The 20,289-nt window shown below is 45.5% G+C and overlaps 2 protein-coding genes across 2 annotated transcripts; one reads left to right on the top strand and one right to left on the bottom strand.

Annotated features, from left to right (window-relative positions):
- Positions 1–1,340: 1,340 nt before the first annotated feature.
- Positions 1,341–7,034, top strand: LOC8052759 (zinc finger protein 33B). Its single transcript, XM_029993470.3, has 3 exons — positions 1,341–1,769; positions 2,830–4,057; positions 5,806–7,034. Exons 2-3 carry the CDS (start codon positions 3,585–3,587, stop codon positions 6,473–6,475), a joined length of 1,143 nt encoding a protein of 380 aa, XP_029849330.2. The 5' UTR covers positions 1,341–1,769; positions 2,830–3,584; the 3' UTR covers positions 6,476–7,034.
- A 3,541-nt stretch (positions 7,035–10,575) lies between these two features.
- LOC8052761 (probable bifunctional dTTP/UTP pyrophosphatase/methyltransferase protein) lies at positions 10,576–12,402 on the bottom strand. Its single transcript, XM_002435864.4, has 2 exons — positions 11,974–12,402; positions 10,576–11,217 (listed from the first exon to the last, which is right to left on the bottom strand). The coding sequence occupies exons 1-2, from the start codon at positions 12,239–12,241 to the stop codon at positions 10,850–10,852; spliced, it is 636 nt and encodes a 211-aa protein (XP_002435909.3). The 5' UTR covers positions 12,242–12,402; the 3' UTR covers positions 10,576–10,849.
- Positions 12,403–20,289: the final 7,887 nt, after the last annotated feature.

The raw sequence follows: 20,289 nt of genomic DNA, 5'->3' as shown, positions 1-20,289 counted from the left end.
CGAGACCTGATTGACTGATCGTGAGCCCCTATCTCAGCGTCGTCTGCTCCTTTGCAACGTAGTCTGCTCGCAACGTCGCCTGCGTCTGTCTTAGCTTTCCTGCGACTTTCGGAAGTGCAGGTCTTTACGAGCGAGCTCGACTTCGCTTTTCAGAGAGGGCAGACAAAATAACTCGAGCGGTACGTTGTTTTTGTCTAACAACTAGCCGACGCGCGGCAAGGAGAGAAGTCAAAGGACTCACTGGCGAGGTGTCCGGAAGCGCCGAGGTTTGTTTGCTAAGAACCGAGAGTGAGGGTGTCCGCAAGTTCCCTCCCAAATACCTTTTCCCTCCTTTCGTGTGCGGCGAGACTCCTCACCCTTTGAAAGACATGTTTGTCCCGTTTGTCCTTTGTCCTTCTTGTTCCACTTGTCCAGGGATTAATCTTGTCAAGCTCGCTTGAACCTTTGCATTTAATTGCATTATAACAATAATTGCTTCTTGGTGTCAACGAGTCTACAACATAATTTCCGCGATACGTTCGACGCCGCTCGGGTAGCTCGATCGATCTTGCTCGGATTCTCTCCCACAGATTAGCACAGGTTTTCAAGCTTTTGCCTCTTGGGTTTACGTCACACAACTGACAACAGCCTTTTAGTCGAGCGAGAAAGTTGTGACAACAAGCCGCGATCGAGCACTTTTGGGCCATGATGTGCTCACAGTACCGATCGCACAGACGCATTTGTTTAATTACAGTCACTACATCGGCTGCCATATGTCTTTAGCTGATTATCTTTAAACAACTGATTAAACGGGAGGTATCATTCACGAAACTCGTGCAACTAAACGTTTTAACATAGCGATGAACATGGTGTTGCCGCGGCATGCTGCTCTTAGCTCGTTGCAGCTACTGCTGTGGAAGGTCCGCCTTGGGCAGTCCATTTAGAGCCGCGTAAAGTGTGGTAGCCACCATGTGGCTGCACTTTGCGGCCCCGCGAAGACACTCACAGCGACTCTCTAAAATGTCACCTTTATTGGAGAGCGTCATCTTTATCGCGTAGCTACTGAAACCCTTCACCTCAAAAGAAAGGATGTATCCTTCAAGGTATTTCCTTTCGTCTTTTTCGAAGGCCGCGTTCTCGCCGGTGAATGTGCGACAGACGCAGGAAAGGTAAAGCCACTGATCTCAATGACAACTGGGTAAAACAGTCATCGCTTTGACTAGCAGACGACGTCAACTGCGTTGACGTCGTCTGCTAGTATGTATGATCTCTATGGCGCCAACCGCGCCACCGCACCAACCCGTCGACGCCGTTAAAGAGTGAGGAGTCTCGTCGCACACGAAAGGGGGGGAAAAGTATTTGGGAGGGAACTTGCGGACACTAAATACCAACTGCGTTTGTTTTGCCGCCACCTCCAACTTAATGGGATGTCACGAACTACGGGTCATTAAGAGTGACCCTTTTAACACTCAAAAAGCACTAGCAACCATAGTGTCACGTGGTAGTTTCAAGGAACGTTGACATTTGAAATAAGCGAATAACGGAACGTTGCCTCTCCCTCACCAGTGGCCAGTGGAAAGAAGCAAAGATGGGTGTCGGCGCGCTTTTCGCTAGGCGCCAAGCTGTCAGGCGTATTCGATAGCGAGATTCTAACCTTTCCAGCCTTTTTTTCTTCGCATTTCTTACCCTTTTTTTTCTTTTCTTTTCAGGGGGCGCGCATAACGGCGGTAAGCTTTGTTGTAACGGGACCAAGAGAGACAAGTCAACTTGACTGTGGTTCGAAGGCGTCCGTAAGCATTTCGAACGCCACAATGTGGCTTTCAGATGAGCGTCAATCAAAAACGTCGCGTAGAGCTTGATTCCATCGTATCTTGACGTCACTCCTACTTAATTAAATCCGACGAGCGTTTGTTTTCATAATCTGCTTTTCTTTTCTCCTTGAGCTGTCAAGAACGAACTAGCTTAGGGGCTGCTAGCAAGGACGAATTTGTGCACATGGATCTCGGTGAAAAAAAGCTGACTAAGTAAACGCGGAGTGAATTTCAGTGACGAGTTGCATCAATCAGTTTCGCTAGACGCTGGTAACCGACGTTTATTTCTCATACGTGTGCTAGCAGAAGCTTATCTCGAACTTCTCTCTCGTACATGCGTGAAACGGAGGGCATGATTCGTCCATTTAGCAACGAATCGGCAGAAATTCAGATTTCTCAGCGCCCGTTCTGAATGGGACGATCCGCTGTCTACAAGTTTAGGGTTCCATTTAACACATCAATGCTGATAGTTGCTATGTGCAGGTTTAGTTTGCAGCAAGACACTATTGCCAAAAAGTACCGAGCATCCACCCATTCTACATAAGTTCCACCCTTCAATTTTGTAACATTTAGAGAATACACGAAGGACATATCTTTACATATTGCCCTATGGAGCGTGCATCCCCCAGTTTATGTGATTATCCGAATTTTGAGTAGGCGCTTGCTCTGAATTTCGCGGTAAGACCCGTCCACATTCGCGTTTGACTATGACTGACTGGGACAAGAGCGATATTTAAGCCTGTTGCGACAGCTTACGACCAGCTGCATTGCTGCACAGTCGGTCGTAAGCCATCGCAAGAGACTTTAAAACCGGTCTTGTCTCAGTCTGTCGTAGTCACATGCAATCGTGCGAGCGGGCCTCTGATGTTTGCAAAATAGTCCAGGCTTCCAAAAGGTTTTGTGCGTTCCAAGATCACGGGGCTGACAGTCGCAGAATGTGGCAACTTTGCATAGTCCATTGACATGGTATGCCTCGAGAACTGTTGCAGATACACGAGAAAAGAGCTGTAGCTTTCTTCTTTTTGTATTCTCGTTTCAGGGAAAGCATCGAGAGGCCACCCTGCTGGCATCATCTTGTGATACGAGGACGCCATTGGGACTTCTATGCGCACAGATTTTTTTGTGAATTAGAGCAAATGGTGTTGCGCTTGTGTTTGCTTGTCCTTATTGCCTTGTTTGTAGTGGATGGTTTGCTGCAGTTTCTCTAATTATGCACTTATGCTCTAACTTCCAGTTGCCCCCAAAATTGTGGAACATACAAGAAAGTGAAGAAATCCAAGCCCTGAAGCTCCTCGGAGATACTTTTCCGCAGACCTCGACTGCTCCGAGTTGGAGCAAGTGACGTGCAATTTGAGCTGTACCAGAGGCTCTTGTAGTTGTGCGCTGCCCTTGTGTTATGAAAGTGTATCGTTATCTATTGCTTTCACAGCTCTCTTGATTGTGAACCTCTGCTTATTTTGCTTCTCCTTTCCTGTTCACTTTCTGTGGGCCATATGGACCTTCCTATAGTCTGCGACAGGTTAAGAATTCAGGGGAAGCTTCTCCCACCTCTTTACTTTTCAGCAGAGCGAACACTGGTAATGTTGCCTCCTCTCTAGCATTTGCTCTGCTAAAGTGGCAAGAGGTGAAAGTAGCTTCCTCTGAACTCTTGTCCTGTCACTGACCATAGACCGTTTGCTGAAGAACGTTTGAATGTCCGAGGCATCCTACCTAAAGAGCATCACTGTGTGTGGATATTCAGTGCTCCCATGTTGAGGCAAAGACAAGGGCGTCTGCTTCAGTTCCTTCTTTTTTATGGCGACTTGTTTCGTGCTCCGTCGATACAATGGTCTAAGGAGCACCACGTCTGGCCGATTGCTTGCAGGGGACATGGACTTCTTCAGCTGTGGTCTGTGCAGCTACAGCACCACCTTCCAGAAGTACTTCCAGCAGCACCTGATGAAGCACGCAGATCACCGTCCTCACACGTGCACCGTCTGCGGCGATAACTTCAAGATGAAGTGCCACCTGGTCCTTCACATGCAACGCCACACAACCAAGTCGACCGAGTCGGTGGCGAGCAAGAAGCCGCTGGCAAGAAAGAAACTGAAGGCAGCCAAGAGGATGCTTTGCAAGCGGTCCGCCTCGCTGCCTCAGCTGCCGGAAGAGTTTGCTCCGAAGCCACGGCAGCAGCTCGAGTGCCGCGAGTGCAGCTTCAAGACTTGCGTCTACAGAACCCTAATGGTGCACCAGGAAACGCACAAGTGTGACCGCAGGCTCAAGTGCAGGTCAGTGTTGCCAGTTTAGCGTTTTTCCGCTAACTTTAGTGGTTTCCTGCATTGTCTGGTGGAAGGAATTGCCGTTTTGCGGTTGGCGGAGCTTTTTAACAGTTTTCTAGTCATATTAAGATTTATTTTGGCAGTCAAAGATGTTCTTCACTTTACATTTATGAATCGTAAATGTGTGTGGCAAATGAAAAGACATGAAGCCATCTTTTTTTTTTTTTTTTGTTTACTTTCGGTAAAATTTTTCTTATGAGAATTACACTTGCGACACTATTGACATATTACAGCGGTAAATATTGAAACATGCTTTGAACTGATTTGTGCGTCCACCTCTGAATTCAATTTCCACATACGGCCGATGACATGCGCCCAGTGAACTATGCGCAACGATTCAGAAAATGAATGGGTTTTAAAGGATCCTGAACTTTGAGACCGATCGTTGGAAGCTCCAAACGACATCAAACGAATCGCATACTTCCGGAAAATGCAGCATGTAAACTAACGCTTTTAAAGGCCGACATACACTTTGTGCTTTCCACTTTTGGTTGCCTCCTTTCCTATATTCTCTCCACTTTTTACCTTGCCCCTATTTGGCTCCCCTCGCAGCTTAGGAGAGGGGAGCGCTTAGAGGATTATGTTCTCTACAGAAAATCGAGGTTGTACGTCGGCTTTTAAGTCACTTTAGATAGCCCAAAAATAAAAAATTCAAAGTGGGAAAAAAAAAAAAATCAAGGAATGAATTTATTTTGTTAAAAAGGAAAACAAACAGATACCTCTTCTGGGCAACCTATGCCACCACTTCGCAGGCGATGTACGTGTAGCAAAAAGTGCTGCCAACTGATGGCGTACGCACGATTCAGGTTCTTTTGCGGACCGTCTGCTACCGTAACCTGAACTGGCTGGCGCTTTTTCGATGCGGCATACACTATTTTTCACCAGCACTGATCACTGCATGTGCATTTTTTTCCGAGTGGCGGTGTACATCGCCCACAAGAGGCTTCTGTTTGTTTTCTTGAACGAGGTGTGTTCATTCCTTGACCTTTTTCTAATGTGAAAGCATTAACTGGTCCCATGGAGCGAGCTGATGTCATCAGTTTGAAGCTCGAAAATGGCACCTGGTTTCCGCGATTTCAACTTCGATTCGATTGGCTGGCGTGCGTCGACGGGGCTCCCATTGGCCGCTGTGCTCGTCAGTTTCCACGACCGCTCACCCCATGGCGCTGCTTGTCCATCAGCGCACCATCAACACGCAGCGTCCAAGGTCACCAGGGGAGCATGCACGCTGACTGGCGACAAAAAGTATGCAGCAGACGACAAAGGGAGCGGACGAGCTGCTTGCATGTTTTTCGCATTCACAACTCATAAGAAGTGCTTAGGTTTACCTCGAGCTTTTTTTTTTTTTTTGCTGTAAACTTCCACCACCTGCTTGCACCTGTGTAGTAACGTACAGCGCGATACGTTAAGCTACTGGTTTATATGGGTTGTCTAAAGTGCCTTAAAAGCGTTTGTCTACATGCTGTTGAAACTTGTGCAAAACATGGGAAGTTCACAAGCTTTGAACGGCCACCAAAGAGTAATATCACGCATTCCGAGTGAAACGTGAGAGCTTACTTTCTAAGAATTCCTTCGCTTAATGTGCCATTTTTAGACTAAAGGCAGAACTCAATAGTAATTTTTGCCTCTTGCCTTAATTTTTTTTTAAGTATTCCTTTAGCATTTTTTTTATTTTTGAGTTTGCAACACTGGTGCAGGTTTTGCGACTACATCACGGTCCACAGGAGCAGCCTGCTGTCGCACGAGGCCCGCCACGCGTTGCAGATGTCGCCCAGCATTGCGGCCGGAGCCGTTGCAACGCTCAAGGCGAAGAAGAAGAAGAAGAAGCAGGTCTACAAGTGCCACACCTGCGGCTACACAACCAAGTACATGGGCAGGCTGACAACCCACCAGAAGAGCCACATCGTGGCCGCGGAGCCGTCCCTGAATGGAACCGCGGAGCCGAGCACCGAGGAGGACCAACTGCCTCACAAGTGCGACGTGTGCGGCGATAGCTTTAAGATGAAGAGCAGCCTAACCAACCACACGAATGCTCACAAGGGCACACGCAAGTTCAGGTGCACGTCCTGCCCCAAGCTGTTCAAGACCAAGACTGGCATGCAGACTCACACCAAGGAGCACGCAAAGGCGCTTGCACCGGCTCAGAGGGAGGACGGTGCCAGTGGCACGCGGGGTCCGATGTCGCCTGGCGCGGTCTACAACGGCGACGACTCGAAAGTGCGCCGCGGCGCGCAGGTCGTGGAACGAATCTACTGCTGCCTCGTCTGCCCGGCCGAGCTGAGCTCTCGGCAGAGTCTGGAGAACCACATGGTTTCGGACCACGACCAGCTGCGCCCCGCTTCGAGGTCAAGTTCTCTATATGCATGAGTTTGGGAATTTGCGACCGTCCGTTCAAAGTCTCGTCCGGTGGCCCGTTTGCTTGGTGTTTTTTTTCCGTGAGGCTGACATTTAATCCGTTTTCTTCTCGTGCGCGGCTCGTTCGGTGGAACGATAAGGTCAAATAGCGCGATTCCGACGCAGTGCCTGAAGACACCATATAACCTCTACCTTGTTGCTGTTTATGTGTTTTCGGTTTTGTTTGTCCGCCTTGAACAGCATATGAGTGCAATTGGATCTAATTAGTATCGACCAGCGTTTGGTGGCTTGTTTGTTTGGCCTTTAGTTTTTGCAAGGCTGACGTTTGTGCCGTTTCATAGTCATGCGCAGCTCGTCCAGTGGAACGACAAAGTAGCGATTCCGACAGTTCATGAATACACCACGTAACTTCTACCTTTTTGCTATTCATGTTCCTTATGTTATGTCTGTCCACCTTGGACAACAAATGAGTGCAATCAGATCTACTTAGTGTTGGCCAGTATCGGAGTTGTTTACTTGTTGACTAGTTCTACTTAAGCTTTCAAATAAAGGACCCTCTTTTGATCACCCACTGTAGCGTATGTTAGTGGGTCTGCTGCTCCCTTAAACATTGCTTTAGTCCATCTGAAACTGACCTCATTTATGGGATAAACTTTAGGAGAGGGGGACCAGAGTACCTTCTTAGAGGCAGAAGTTAAAGTTGGAGTGTATTTGCTCCTCTATTTCAAATAAGAATCGACCAAGTGATCTTTTTAAGCACAGCATTTACTTTTATCTGTGAAGAGGTCCTCTCTGGTAAATAGCTGTCATCTTTTCTAACATAAAAGGAAACTCGGAAGTGAGTACCTGCATTATTGTACACTTACCATCCCATCTTAATATATATTTTTAAAAAAACATTCGATCCGCCTAACAACGAATTGGAACGGACGTCACGAGCCATCCCGGCTAATACAATGCCCTGTGTACACCCCGCGACCTTCGGGAAGGTCATGGCGACGTTCGGGGCATGTACTAGTCTCGTGATACGTTCCCAACGCTGGATGGGATGGCGCGTAGTGTCTGCTGCGGTCCGTGGTAAGGTGAAACTGAGTATTAAAGAGTTCCTTTGTACCTTGAAATATTTGGTCGAGAGAACAAATCCCAAAATGACTGAAGTGCATACCGACATGCGTGCAACTTCCCGCAAGCGTTTCCCACATTTTTTACGTTGCACCGCACCGTGCAAGAACACGGAGGCGGATGTTAAAAGTAGAAGCATACGCAACTGGAACCAACGATCAGCCGAGCCCATATGGACAGAACCGGCGGAACGTTGAACTTACATTGCCTGCGGTGAAAAGTGATTCTAGCGAATTTTTTTAGGGCAAATGTAAATTCTGCACAAACAGCATTGTTCGCAAATGGTCCTTCTCTGTTGGAATGGTGCATTTCCGTGGAGCTCGTCAACCAAGTGACCGAAAGCCTTAAGGCCCGTTCACACTCTTGCGACCGAGTACGACTGAGAGAGACGAGATCTCTTAAAACTTCTTAAATGTTTTTAGAATGAGGGAACACACTGGCATTGTGGCGCCATCTATGCGGTGACTCTGGAACTGCATTTCACAAGAGCGAAGGTTTTGCGGGATTTCCGAGGTCAAATGTACATAATACCGATAGAAAGGCTCGTTTATAACATTGACAAAAGTTTTTCGAGCCAAGAAAAAAAGGATAATGCGCGAGAAATAAAAAAAAAATATGCCGGACCGCCGAGTTTACACTGCTTCCCAATAGATGGCGCCAGTGTGTTCTCTGGTTTAAGAAGTTGTAAGGAACCCAGGTTTAAGAGGTCGCAAGCAGTCGCAAGAGTGTGAACGGGCCTTCATTCGCACACTTCCGTCTGCTTACGACCGAGTGCTTTACGACCAGGTCTCGACACAAACTCCAGAAAGTATTCTGAAATACAAAAGCTGAGATACATGTATTTTAAGGCCAAGATACAGATACTGAGATACATTTGTCTTTTATCTACTGTTACATCCCCTAGATACTTCTGAAAAACCAACAAAAATGTAAAAAAAGAAACGCAAATGAATAAAACATGTAGAAACGAAGATAGACAGTACAGAAATGTACTGTCTGTCCCTACATGTTTTAATTCATCTTTTTCAAATTGTTTCTACCGACCTGCTTCTATTTTATCTTCAGCAGAAATGTATTCCGGTATAGATAAATACAAGAATTAATTGTTTTCCCGAATCTTGCCCCAGTGAACCACTGGAAACCAATGAGTGCTTGACAGGAGTTGTCTCTTCAGAATGAACCCTATTTTGCCGTGGGGGTGCATTTCCAACTGCAGTTTGAAGTGTTTCCGAGTGTCTCGGAACATTGATATTAAATAACAAACGGACCTAGTCTGCAGGGGGCCTGTGCACATGTTCCGTGCAGGAAGAAAAGCCTGTCCTAAAGTTTTTTTACTTTTATGACTGACAATTTTTTCTCCACTCGCCCTTAAAGGCCGACATACACTTTCCACTTTTGCCTGCCTCCTCCTTTCCTACATCCTCTCCACTTTCTACCTTGCCTCATCTTGACTCTCACAGTTTAGGATTAGGAGAGGGGAGTGCTAAAAGCATTATCTTCCCTGCAGAAAACAGGTTGTACGCTTGCCTTTAATTAAAAGCATTCCGTCTGCTAGTGCAGAAAAAGTAGAGGGCTTTCTGGGGAGAGCTTATCCCACTATTCTTTACAATTGACCCTTCTTCAAAACATTTTTTTTTATTTTTTATTTTAAATGTCTTTTTTTTTGCAGTGGGGTTACCTTCATGGCCCGGTGAGTTACAGAAATGCATTGGCTTGGAAGGGGTAAAGGGGGAATTGTTTTTTTTTAGGCTAGGTGATGCAAGCTGCTGCCCCTTGTAAAGGGTACAGCCGTTGCCCATCCCATCCATTCATCCAGGGGGTTATGCGCCGGATTCATACTATGAACCCCTGCACCAAATAGATGTTTTTTCAGTTCATTACAAAAAAACTGACAGTTAATTTTTGACATCAAACTTTAGGAGACAGTAAGCCTGCCGAAGTATTGACATAAATCGCAAATATATTTCACTATTGAAATAACGATGTACTTCATCTCAATACAGAGATACAGATAATGAAAAGCATCTCCAAGATACTATTTGCAACTCCAGCGAACTATAGGGGACATGCTGGTCAGGAAAAATGGCGGACAAAAGGAGGTCGTTTTCGTCGTTCGGCACGTGGCACACCATAAATTGCTTGCACCGCAGCGTAAAATCGGTGTTATAAATGAAAGCAAACAGATTTGTCGACGGTAGAAACCCCCCTCTAATCAGTGCATAGGAATGACACGGTGGAAGCATAAAAATAATTACTGGAAACAATGTTTGTTTCTATGCAACCTACGAGAACCAAGCAGCGATAGCAGACGACCGAGTCGAAATGACCTCCTCTCTTGAGCCTCTTAGCATTGCCCTTATGCGGCGTCAATTTCGCTGGAGTCGCCAATAACAATGTGCAATGCTAGCCAGCCCCAGTTACGGCCTCTCGTGATCTCTTGCGAGGCACCATCTAGCAGGCGGTCGTGGAACAGTCGTGGTTTCTGTACATCTCCTATTTCTTTTTGCGCATCATTTCATTAGGCCCGCTTCAGGCGGAACAACTTTTTCAGCAATTTCGGTGTTGCTGGCGGGTTGTTCCCTAGATCGACACAAATTCCTGAGATCGGGTCCAGCTCGAACGAGCGAGCAACTCGGAGCAATTCGAAGACGTTTGAAACGGCTGCAGCCAATCAGGGACGCAATATTTTCACGTGACACCCCTGTGGGGGTGATGATGACAGCTATAAACTTGGTTCTGTTCTGAAATGGATCACCTTCGGAAACAAACCTTTTCAGAAAGACGAGTTAGTAATCTCAACACTATTCAAAGATATAAAAACACGTTTTTAGCGCGTAGTTGTGCGTCTAAATAGTGTAAGAAAAATCAAATTTCATGATGATGATGGCAAGTCGTAGCAATTCGGTTGCTGCATGTGAACGCGGGCGGCCCGTGTTGCTGGAGTTGCGACGTCAAGTTGCTGGGCGAAATTGCCTCGTCTGAAGCGGGCCTTACGTGCTAGAAAATCTTTTGACAGTGTCATATACGACCATTTCTCATGGATGGTGCGCACATTGTATCTCGCAAATATGTTGTTTTATTTTTGGGTGAAGGGAAAAAAGGGGGGGGGGGGGGGGACTCGCAAATACAGCAAAACCTTCGTTCTAGTGAGATGCAGTTCCAGGGTCGCATCGTAGATGGCGCAAGCATGTCAGTATGTTCACTTGCCGTAAAAGACCACAAGAGTCCTCGAAAAACGCAAGTCTGTGAACGGTCCTACTGGAGCTACTGGCAGGACTCTGCACACCACTTCGTCAGTTCTCTGCAGAAGCGATGCATTGGGAACCCCACAACATTGAAGTAGTCTCCGTTGATGCGCTCCACGAGGCTTCCGCCCTTGCCCTGGATTCCGTAGGCGCCCGCCTTGTCGAAGGGTTCGCCCGTCGCCACGTACGCTTCGATCACCGCTGGGGACAGCAACGCCACAGACACTTCCGTCGTCTCCTGGAGCGTCCGCGTTTTCAGCTCGCTGCCGCACCAGTGGACAAGCGCCACGCCAGTCTGGACGAGGTGCGTCTTGCCACTCAGCTGCGTCAGCATACGTACAGCGTCGCTGGCGTCCTTGGGCTTCTCTAGGATCTGACCGTCCTGGACTGGAACGAGGACGCGGGTGTCACGGAGTACTTCTCAAAAGATGTCGTGGGGGGAAGGAGGGTAGAAAGAGGCAGTTTCACCCAACACAAGCCCCACGGAAGTGTATTTGAAACCAGTTCTCTGTTGCGTAAACACGAGCAGGTAATGGGTGGATATCAATCCTAGTGGCGACACCTCCACAGAAAGCGAAAAAAGAATTATCAAACAATGCTCTTTATGCACAAACTTTATATTTACCATGACAACTACAAAAGAATTGTGCAAAAAGGTAAACACTGTTCCAAACTGACATTTGCATCATTCATACCACCAGTATTTAGCGCGTTGAAGAAAAAGACTAGGTATGATCACTGCTCAAGTTTAAACTGACGAAGCAATGTTTTCAGTGCCCCAGCAGTAAAATTAGAGGATGATTTTTATGGAGTTGAACAAATATTCGAGAAAAAGGCACAAAAAAAAAAAAAATGAAAGCCGTATACAAATCCCTGTAACCCCGAATTGGAGCGCAGCTCTTGAGGAGGAGTAGGGAAGGGTACTGAGAAGGGTCACGTCAACTGCGGGTAGTCACGTGACCCCGGGGTCACGTGATCCCAGGGGAGGGGGGGGGGGTCACGTGACCCCCCCCCCCCCCCGGTCCGGTTACGCCGACGGCGACGCCGCTCAGGCTGGAAGCGGGCCCCTAAGAGCTGCGCTCTAAAAGTTCAGCCCGCCTATGACGTCGAGGAGAGATCCTCCTCTCTTCACGACCTCCTCACCCACTATGGTGTCTGCTCCGATGACGAGATCCACGGGTGTCGGCTCTTCCCTGAGCGCTTTCGCCACGCTCTGAGCTTTGCCGATAGCCGTTGCGAGAGCGTAATCCACTGGCTGAGCAAAGCGACTCTTGTCCAAGTTCTCTTTGAAGCTGGAGGCCACGATCTGACAGCGCAGACCGAGCACGCGGAGAATTTCTCGCCGCCGAGGAGAAGCGCTGGCTAGAACGATGCGCTTCTTGTCCAAAACCGAGAACAGTGGTTCTAACATCGTCGCCTTTTACGGATCACTAACTAAACCCTGAGACGCACACCCAGAGCTGGTAATCAACTTGGAGCGTCTTCAAATCACCGTGCTTGAAATAAACTAACAAAACCAACAAAACGCCAACGCCAACAACCACTCTTCAAATCACGAGTCTACAGTCTACTGTACACAATAAAAAAAAAAAAAAAAAAAAAAGATAGAAATTTTTTGCCATCTTTTTACTGTGGTTTAAAACTTGAAAACCTTGAAGTTATTAATCAAAATGCCTCTTTTTTAGGCTAATTTAATACTTTAAGCAGTAATATTGGTGATATTTCAAGTCACTGAATAGCCGTAATCTACAAAATCCATCCCAGAGCCAAGTATGAGCTAAGTCACAAGTCAAGTAGAAGAACGCCGAAAATTTTCAGAAGCAAGCAAGCTTGCGGTGATTGACGTTTCGAAAAGTGCTGTACACTGTTCCAGTTAATTTTTATTTATATGAACTGAAGCCCAATGACCGCGGTTTACATCTGTTGACCGCCTCAGGACACTACCTGCGAACAAGGCCGGTGAGCGAGCGGGGTCAGTGGCCGCCCTACAACCACTTGAACCTCAGAACTTCGACGGATATCCTAGTCGAGCTGACTCTTCAGTTCGACTGTAGTCACTGGCAAGATGAGAACGCCACTGCCTTCCGCTACAGTTCACTGTTCTTCCACCGTGCCTTGGCCAGATTACTCTATGCCGTGGCTGCCGTGCATGCTCGACGCACACTAGAGGCAGAGCTCGTGCGAATTAATTTAATCTCTCTCTCTCACTAGACACCGAAGTGGTATCGAAGTAACAGGCTCAAGCTGAGCTAGTTGGTTCATGCTTCAGCTGGGGGGCTATATTGCGCTTTTTGCACTCCCAGCAGACTAGGGAGAGGGAAGTGACGTCAACAACGCAGCAAATGCAGATTGGATGTTGATTTTGTTTTCTTCTGTCAACATCCAATCTGCGTTTGCTCTAGTCGTTGACGTCACTTCCCTCTTCCAAGTCTCCTGGGAGTGCAAAAAGCGCAACATAGCACCCCTGGCCTTATCTGATGTTATCGAAGGTAGGAAGCTCGCGCAGAATCTGAAAATCTGAAGAACCGTCCTGTCGTTTGAACCCGTCGTTGACTTTAGGATACTTACCTCGGGGCTACAAATGTGGCTTCAATTGAAATGGGTAATTCCGGTCAAAAGTCGAACGGAACTAAATGATTGATATCAATTCACGGAGACTAGATACGTTTGCTGCTAAAATATTGCACTAGTGGGAAACCATTATCCACTCTAAAACTGGTACAAAAGATGCTATCGCCAGCTTCTCAGCGGGCATTCAGCGGATTGGCCTTTTGTCAAGCAACCTTGTGCCCCGGCATCATGTTCGCACTCAAGGACGTTACTTGTTCGTACTGCCACTTCTACGCCTACGATTTCCTTTTACGTTTCAGCGGCCATCGTTTGTAAGTGCTCCTCAGCGATCGGCACACAAAGATGATTGACTCTCTTGCTCAAGCGTGTCGTGGTGCCGAAGTGCGAGGAGCCCAAGAGACTGGCACTGTTGCACAATATCAAGCACTCCTTGCTGTGTTGTGGGCTGCGCAACGACCCGCTGCACAACCTGGACGTGCGTTTTTACCAGTTCTCCACAAGCTTGAAGTTAAGGAAGGCGTAGGTCAACGCCGTACGTCGAAGATATTTTGGAAGGCCTTAACTCTAATACCTTGACTGGCAGCCATAATTGAGTTTGGTCCTGCTCAGCGCGAGCTTACGATAAGCTTCCACAACGCTTCTGCTACGTGCATTGCTAACCACCGAGATTGTAGCTCTTCTTAAGAGATAAGTGGGGGCTCGTTCTAAGCCTGTGCTGTAGACACCACGGTCAATTATGGTACCCATAAAATACCAGCTATTTATCGAGGTGAACTCGCTTTTCGACCGGCAATACTGTAAACGACTTATTTTTCGCGGGCTCAGTATTTTGCGATTTTTAGGTCAAAGCTTAAATTTTGAAATAATTTTCGGGTTCTAATTTTTGCAATGCGGTGGGACCTTAATATAGATTCCAGTGTGTTTGCATCTTACCAAAATATTTCGCGGGACCTATTTTTTGTGAATTGTAGGCTATTTGTGAAATTTGCATAAATTAGGTCCTTGCAAAAATTAAGTTGTTAACAGTATGCATTAATATTTGCTACAGATATCTTGTAACTGCGAAGCAAAGCAGTAAAACAGCCATAGCATCTTACTTGTTTGATAAAAGCTGCTCTTGCAACTAGACCAGTTGTACGTTTTGCAGTACCGCAGTACAAACCTGGCACCACATGATGGCTTTGGATTGGATTGGATTTTGTCAGCTAAACCCTTTGTAGTGGGCGATCACAGCTTAAAACTAAACCTAGCCATAAAACTTTAAAGAAAATAAAAGAAGCTTCAAACTGCTATCTTTTTACCCCAGTATTCTTCCTGCCTTCCCTACAATTTTGCCCTGCCAGTCCTCTGATCTGCCACATTGTCCACCACCGCCTTGGGTTCTCCGTCGGCCTGGTCGGTCGTTGGTGCTACTCCGTTGCATACCGGCTGTACTTGATGCGCCAGTATTTTCCCTCGCAACCTCAGCGCAGTAGCATAGTCTTGCAACCTTGATCATCAAGGTTGCCATCTTCTCGAGCCGGTAGTTTCGGTTTCGCCGTAGACCCCTGAAACAAATCTTTGAGGTAAGATATCTACAAGACTACACAAAGCATAAAAAAATAAGTTACACCTTGTAATTCAGGGATACTTCCTGCACTAAAAACAGTAGTAACCTTAAAATCAAGAAAAATTACTGGTGTTACCTTTTAACAGATGTGTGCAAGAGTCGCTCACTCGACATACAGGAAGGTCCTAAGTCGCTCGCGAAACACAGGGTGTAAACTATAGTTTGTTGAAACTCAAGAAGGTAAGGCAAGGGAAAGGAAGGCCAGGGACGAGGAAGCAGATGGAAGGCTGGACAGGGAAGGAGGTTTCCTCTCCTCTCCAGCATTCTGTCTGTTTCTCTCTCACCAGCCTTCCCTTCCCTCTCCCTACCTTCTTTAGCTGTAACTTACGATAGAGATTTAGACAACTCTAAAAGTAGAAACATAAACAGTCAATACCCACTCTCAAACATCTGCAACATCTTGTGTTTTATATTTGATTTGCTTTAAAGAACCAAGCCCAGCGAGCATTGAGCTTCAGTACCTCCACCTTTTAGTGAGACGTTGCGTATGTGATGGCAACGAATGGTGGATTACTACGCAGTCCCAGAGTTTTTCCTAAAATGTATTTCGCATGCCTGAACTATGTACTTTGTTTCACGTTTCAGAGATTTTTACCATCGTACCATGTTTTTTTTCTTCTTTCTTTCAGAATAATCACAACTGGTGTTCATGAACAATGCCTCGAACTCAAACCAGAAACTTAACCCTAAATATCCTTTTTGTGTTTTAGCTTGTGTTTTAGAGTGCATATCCCTTGCACTCTTCTTGTCATTTTAAGACCTTCTAGTTCTGCTATGGTTCTGGCACGCTACTTGAATATTTTATTGTGTAATGTGCTTTTTCTGTGTGTGTATTTATGGGTGTAGGCAAGCTCTTACCAAGGTCAGCATTCTTGCAAGGAACAGAATATCAACATGCAAGAATGATGCTCGAGCTATCAGCTATTGATGAAAATGCAGATGACTGTGTCAGCTGTCCCTCAATCACGCTTCATGACAAAGAAAAACAAATATTGACGGTGAGCTGCGGCCAGAGAATTGTGATATCAGTGCTTCGATCACGCTTGCCAGTATCTGCGATGTTCTATAGCCCAGTGACTAGTGGTGAGCATGTATGACTGATATGTGCTCATTTTACATTGTTAATATTTATTTTGTAATTTTTGTAATTTTTAATTTTTTAACATTTGTTTTTAGATATTTCTTTCTTTTTCAGAGTTTTCCAAATGTTAACCAAATTATTTAATCTCATAAACATTAATGGTTGAGAGACTGAAGGTGAAGACTAGGCGAGGGTTGAAGAAGATGAAAATAGTAAAGAATGCTTGATAGTCAGCTGTGTGTATGTCCTGTCTCTGTTAAGTGTTTTTTTTGTTCAAACTGTTTTCCCACCTTTTGTAATAATCTGGTATTTACAGTTACCTTGTTACCATTATTGCACACATATAATAATGGTAACGGAACACGATGATAACCTAATCATCCGCGTTCCGCCACTGCTAGCTTTGCGCCTGCTACACAAGTGGTAACTTTGGTGCGCCTCTGAGTTTCCTACGAGCTTCAAGTCGTTCTAAAAAGAGTTGATTTAGTGGTTTTCGATGACCCTCAGGAAGTTTCTAATGGGAACCATATGTCTATTGTCACTAATTAAAAAGTTCATTAATTAAAAGTTCAACAGCCGACGTACCGCACAGATTAGCCACCCACATAATGTCTCCCTGGCTGTATAACTCCCTCGCACCCCGCATATATATATATATATTATATATATATATATATATATATATATATATATATATATATAGGTAAAGTAAGGTAAATATAAAAACAATGGACCGGGAAAAGTTAATAAGTCAAAGATGCGTACTGTCGGAGTTACTAATTCGAAGTTTATTACGACGTTTCGAGCGGGGACCGCTCTTCATCACCTGATGAAGAGCGGTCCCCGCTCGAAACGTCGTAATAAACTTCGAATTAGTAACTCCGACAGTACGCATCTTTGACTTATATATATATATATATATATACGGGGTGTCCCAAATAACTTGCACCAAACTTTACAACTAAAAAAAAAAAATGTAGCGCTCTGTGAGTGTGAAACCAACTGTTTTTAAAAAATTTTGGGAATCTGCAAAATTTTTTAGTGTGCCTACTAATTATCTAATTTTTCTAATTATTTGTTTAAAGAACCCCTCAAAAGAAAAAAAAATTAACAATCTGGTTGGGACACGCGTGTCAAAAAATAATTTTATGCAAAAAAAAAAAAATTTTTTCTAGAACAATATTGTTGGCGCGAGACGCTATTTAGTCGGTAGCCACCTCCTTTTCACTTGTTTTCTCTCTCAGCATTTCGGGCGCGTAAAGGAGAGGTGGAACGGCTTCGCCTTCACATTGAGGGGAAAAAGACCGAATGACTATTTTGTGACGTCATGGGCTTTGCGCACAGAATTTCAAATAAATCTCTCGCCTTCAATATTGCTCCAAGTTTTTTTCTTTTTCGCTTAAAAGTAGTTTTTTGACACACATGTTCCAACCACTGTTTAAAAAAAAAAGTTTTTTTCTTTTCAGGGATTTTTTAAGATCCAAGATGTGAATTGGAAAGTTTTAGAGCGCATTAAGAAACACCCAATTAAGGTGTTGCCAACATGATACACTTTGCATGCTTCTTTTTATTAGCCTAAAAACAAAGTCCGCGAAATATAAAAAAAGACCACGCGACAATGTGCCCGCACGTAGAGAGCCTCAACTTAGAGTATGCTCAAAAGCTCTTTTGGGGTACGTGTTTATGGGCACCATTAAATTGCAAAGTTTTGCTGTGGGTCTATGGGGCTACGGGTGGTGTTTCATCGTAACTCCGGTTATAAACGGCCCTGGAGATGCTTGAATATTTTACGCGAATAATAAAATAACACTTTTCTTTAGACACCACTTTTGTTTCCAATATGTATTTTTTTAAATGCGAAAAAGGGTATAATCCGCCATCTCGAACACCGCCATTAACTTGCAAACGCTCTCCATGGCTTGAGTTGAACACACTCTTACTTGAGGCTTTTTATCCGCACGTCGCGTTTGCAGTGCTCTCAGACGGGCTCTGAAGGAACAAAGTCTACCTTGACACTGGCGTGCTCTCGAGACGGGGCTTCGCGTTGGGGTAGTACCCGAAAATAAGTGCGAGCCTCTACTGCTGCAAAGCCCCGTCTCGGACAGCGCGCCAGCGATAAGGTGCACTTCGTTTGTTCAGAGCACGTCTGAGCGCTGCAAGTGCGACGCGCGTAAAGCCCCTCTATCTTGGGAAAAGTGATGCCATTCATTGTTTTGCAAATGCTCGAGACTTGTGCCGCTCGCTACTTCTGTGAAGAGCATTGTGTCTGATATCCAGCTCAGTGCTGCGCTGTGCCGCCATGATTTTCTCGAGGGCTGCACATTGCACGTGCGTCTTGCATCAACGCACCTTGCACTACTTTTACAACATGAAGGGGCCTTAGACACATGGGCGTGTTTGCACGGGGTCTTGTTTTTATATTTTGCGTGCTTTCTTTTTAGGCTAATAAAGAGGAGCGTGCAAGGTGTCATGTAAGAAACACCTTAATTGGGTGTTTGTCAATGCACTCTCCAACTTTCCAACTCAGACCTGAGCTTTTAAATGAATAATTAAAAAAAAAGCTCATTAGTAATAATTAACTAAATACCTAGGTGCCCTAAAAAAATTGAGCACTTTCCCAAAATGCTTTTCAACTTCCTTGCTTTCACCCTCATCTAGTGCATTGCTAGATGCCTTTGAGGTAAAATAAAATGAAATGAAATGAGGCTAATAAGAGGGTCGCTAGCATTTTAAATCACCCGATCGATTGCCTCTTCAAATTGGTTTTGACTCTGGGAAGAGATGTGCCATTGTTGCAAACAATCGTAATAATCCTTGCCCAGCATTAAACATAGGGCAACACGCAAAGCCACCTTGAAATGCTGTCGCTGTGCTTCAGAGTCGGGAATTGAACCTTCATCCTTGAATGTTGAGCTGCATTTCCCTTGGTCTCTATAACTAACTGGTACAAAGAGAATGTAGTTGTGAATAAAGGAAGAGTTTTAGAGAATTACTGCTTACTTTGGGATATGTGTCACTTGTACCACAGTTAGTTTCTGACTGATCACAAAGAAAACAAGAAATGTGGGACAGTTGTCACTTCTAGTTATGATTCTCATTTTGATCTGCATGCTTAACTCCTCCCCGACAGCAAAGAGACCTAGTAACTCACGTTAATATGTTTTTCTTTTTATAACAGGGTCTCGCAAAGGATTGGTCCAGCGACCTTTACCCTCTGGAAGCAAACACTAGGCCACGGTGCTTTTGAAAAACACTGGGCAAGAGAAATCGTAAAAGGGCGACTCCGCTTGATTTCGTTATTGTGAAAACAACATGGTTCACTTCACTATCAGCTCGGCAGTCCCCAAGTCAAGTGTTACGAAGTAATTTCGCTCAAATGTTTATTGATATGGCCAACAAAGTTAGTGAAGTACCCAGTCAACCAAATCTGCTAAATTTGGCACGCAATGTGCTGCGCAGTCAACTACGTCACAGATGTTGAGTGTTTTAGTTATTTTTTTTATCCTTTATTTTCCCGCAAATTTTTATCCTTTATTTTCCCGGCAAAGTCTATCGATGGCGCGATCCGCGGTCTTTGTGGGGTACGAGCATTGTGCACGTCCAGCTGCGCTCTAGAAATTCATCCCGTTTGTTTCCACTTATACTCCCTTTGACAATAGACCATAGCACATGCTACAAGCCAACCCAGTGCTGTGAATGTATTGCGTGGCTACGCTCCACGCGCGTCACCGCGCCCCTCTTGAAGGTCATGTGACGCACAGAATTTAATTGGCCCCGATGGCTCATATCATCCGCTGCAGTTCATTGTAAGGTGGAGCGGAGTGGAGCTAGCGTACGTCCCCTCAGTCCCCGTAACATCGCTTTCAAGCTAAGGCCGCATTTCTCAACGGGACGCTTGCAAGCTTTGATGGTACAGGCGCCGTTGGATGCAGAGTCTGCTGCAGTTTAGACGACACCTGCGCTGTGTTCCTTTGCGCGGTGGCTCAGGTGATTCTTTGTACATAAGTTAGTGCCCCTTTTTTTCTGACAGCACGAATCTTAAGTTTTCCACTACGGCCGAAGCTTAGAGTTTCGGTTTGTGATCATGTCTAAAGCAGGATTGCACTAAAAGCAGTTCACTTTCACGGGAAACAAATTGATGTGGAGCTGTTCGTTAGTACTTCCCAATGTGAAATCACCCATTATCCTGATATTTCTG

Source organism: Ixodes scapularis, unplaced genomic scaffold (genome assembly GCF_016920785.2).
Source record: "Ixodes scapularis isolate PalLabHiFi unplaced genomic scaffold, ASM1692078v2 PGA_scaffold8__174_contigs__length_109621045, whole genome shotgun sequence".
NCBI lineage: Eukaryota > Metazoa > Arthropoda > Arachnida > Ixodida > Ixodidae > Ixodes > Ixodes scapularis.
Note: the sequence above shows the minus strand (reverse complement) of the source record. Positions and strands in the feature narration are given on the sequence as shown.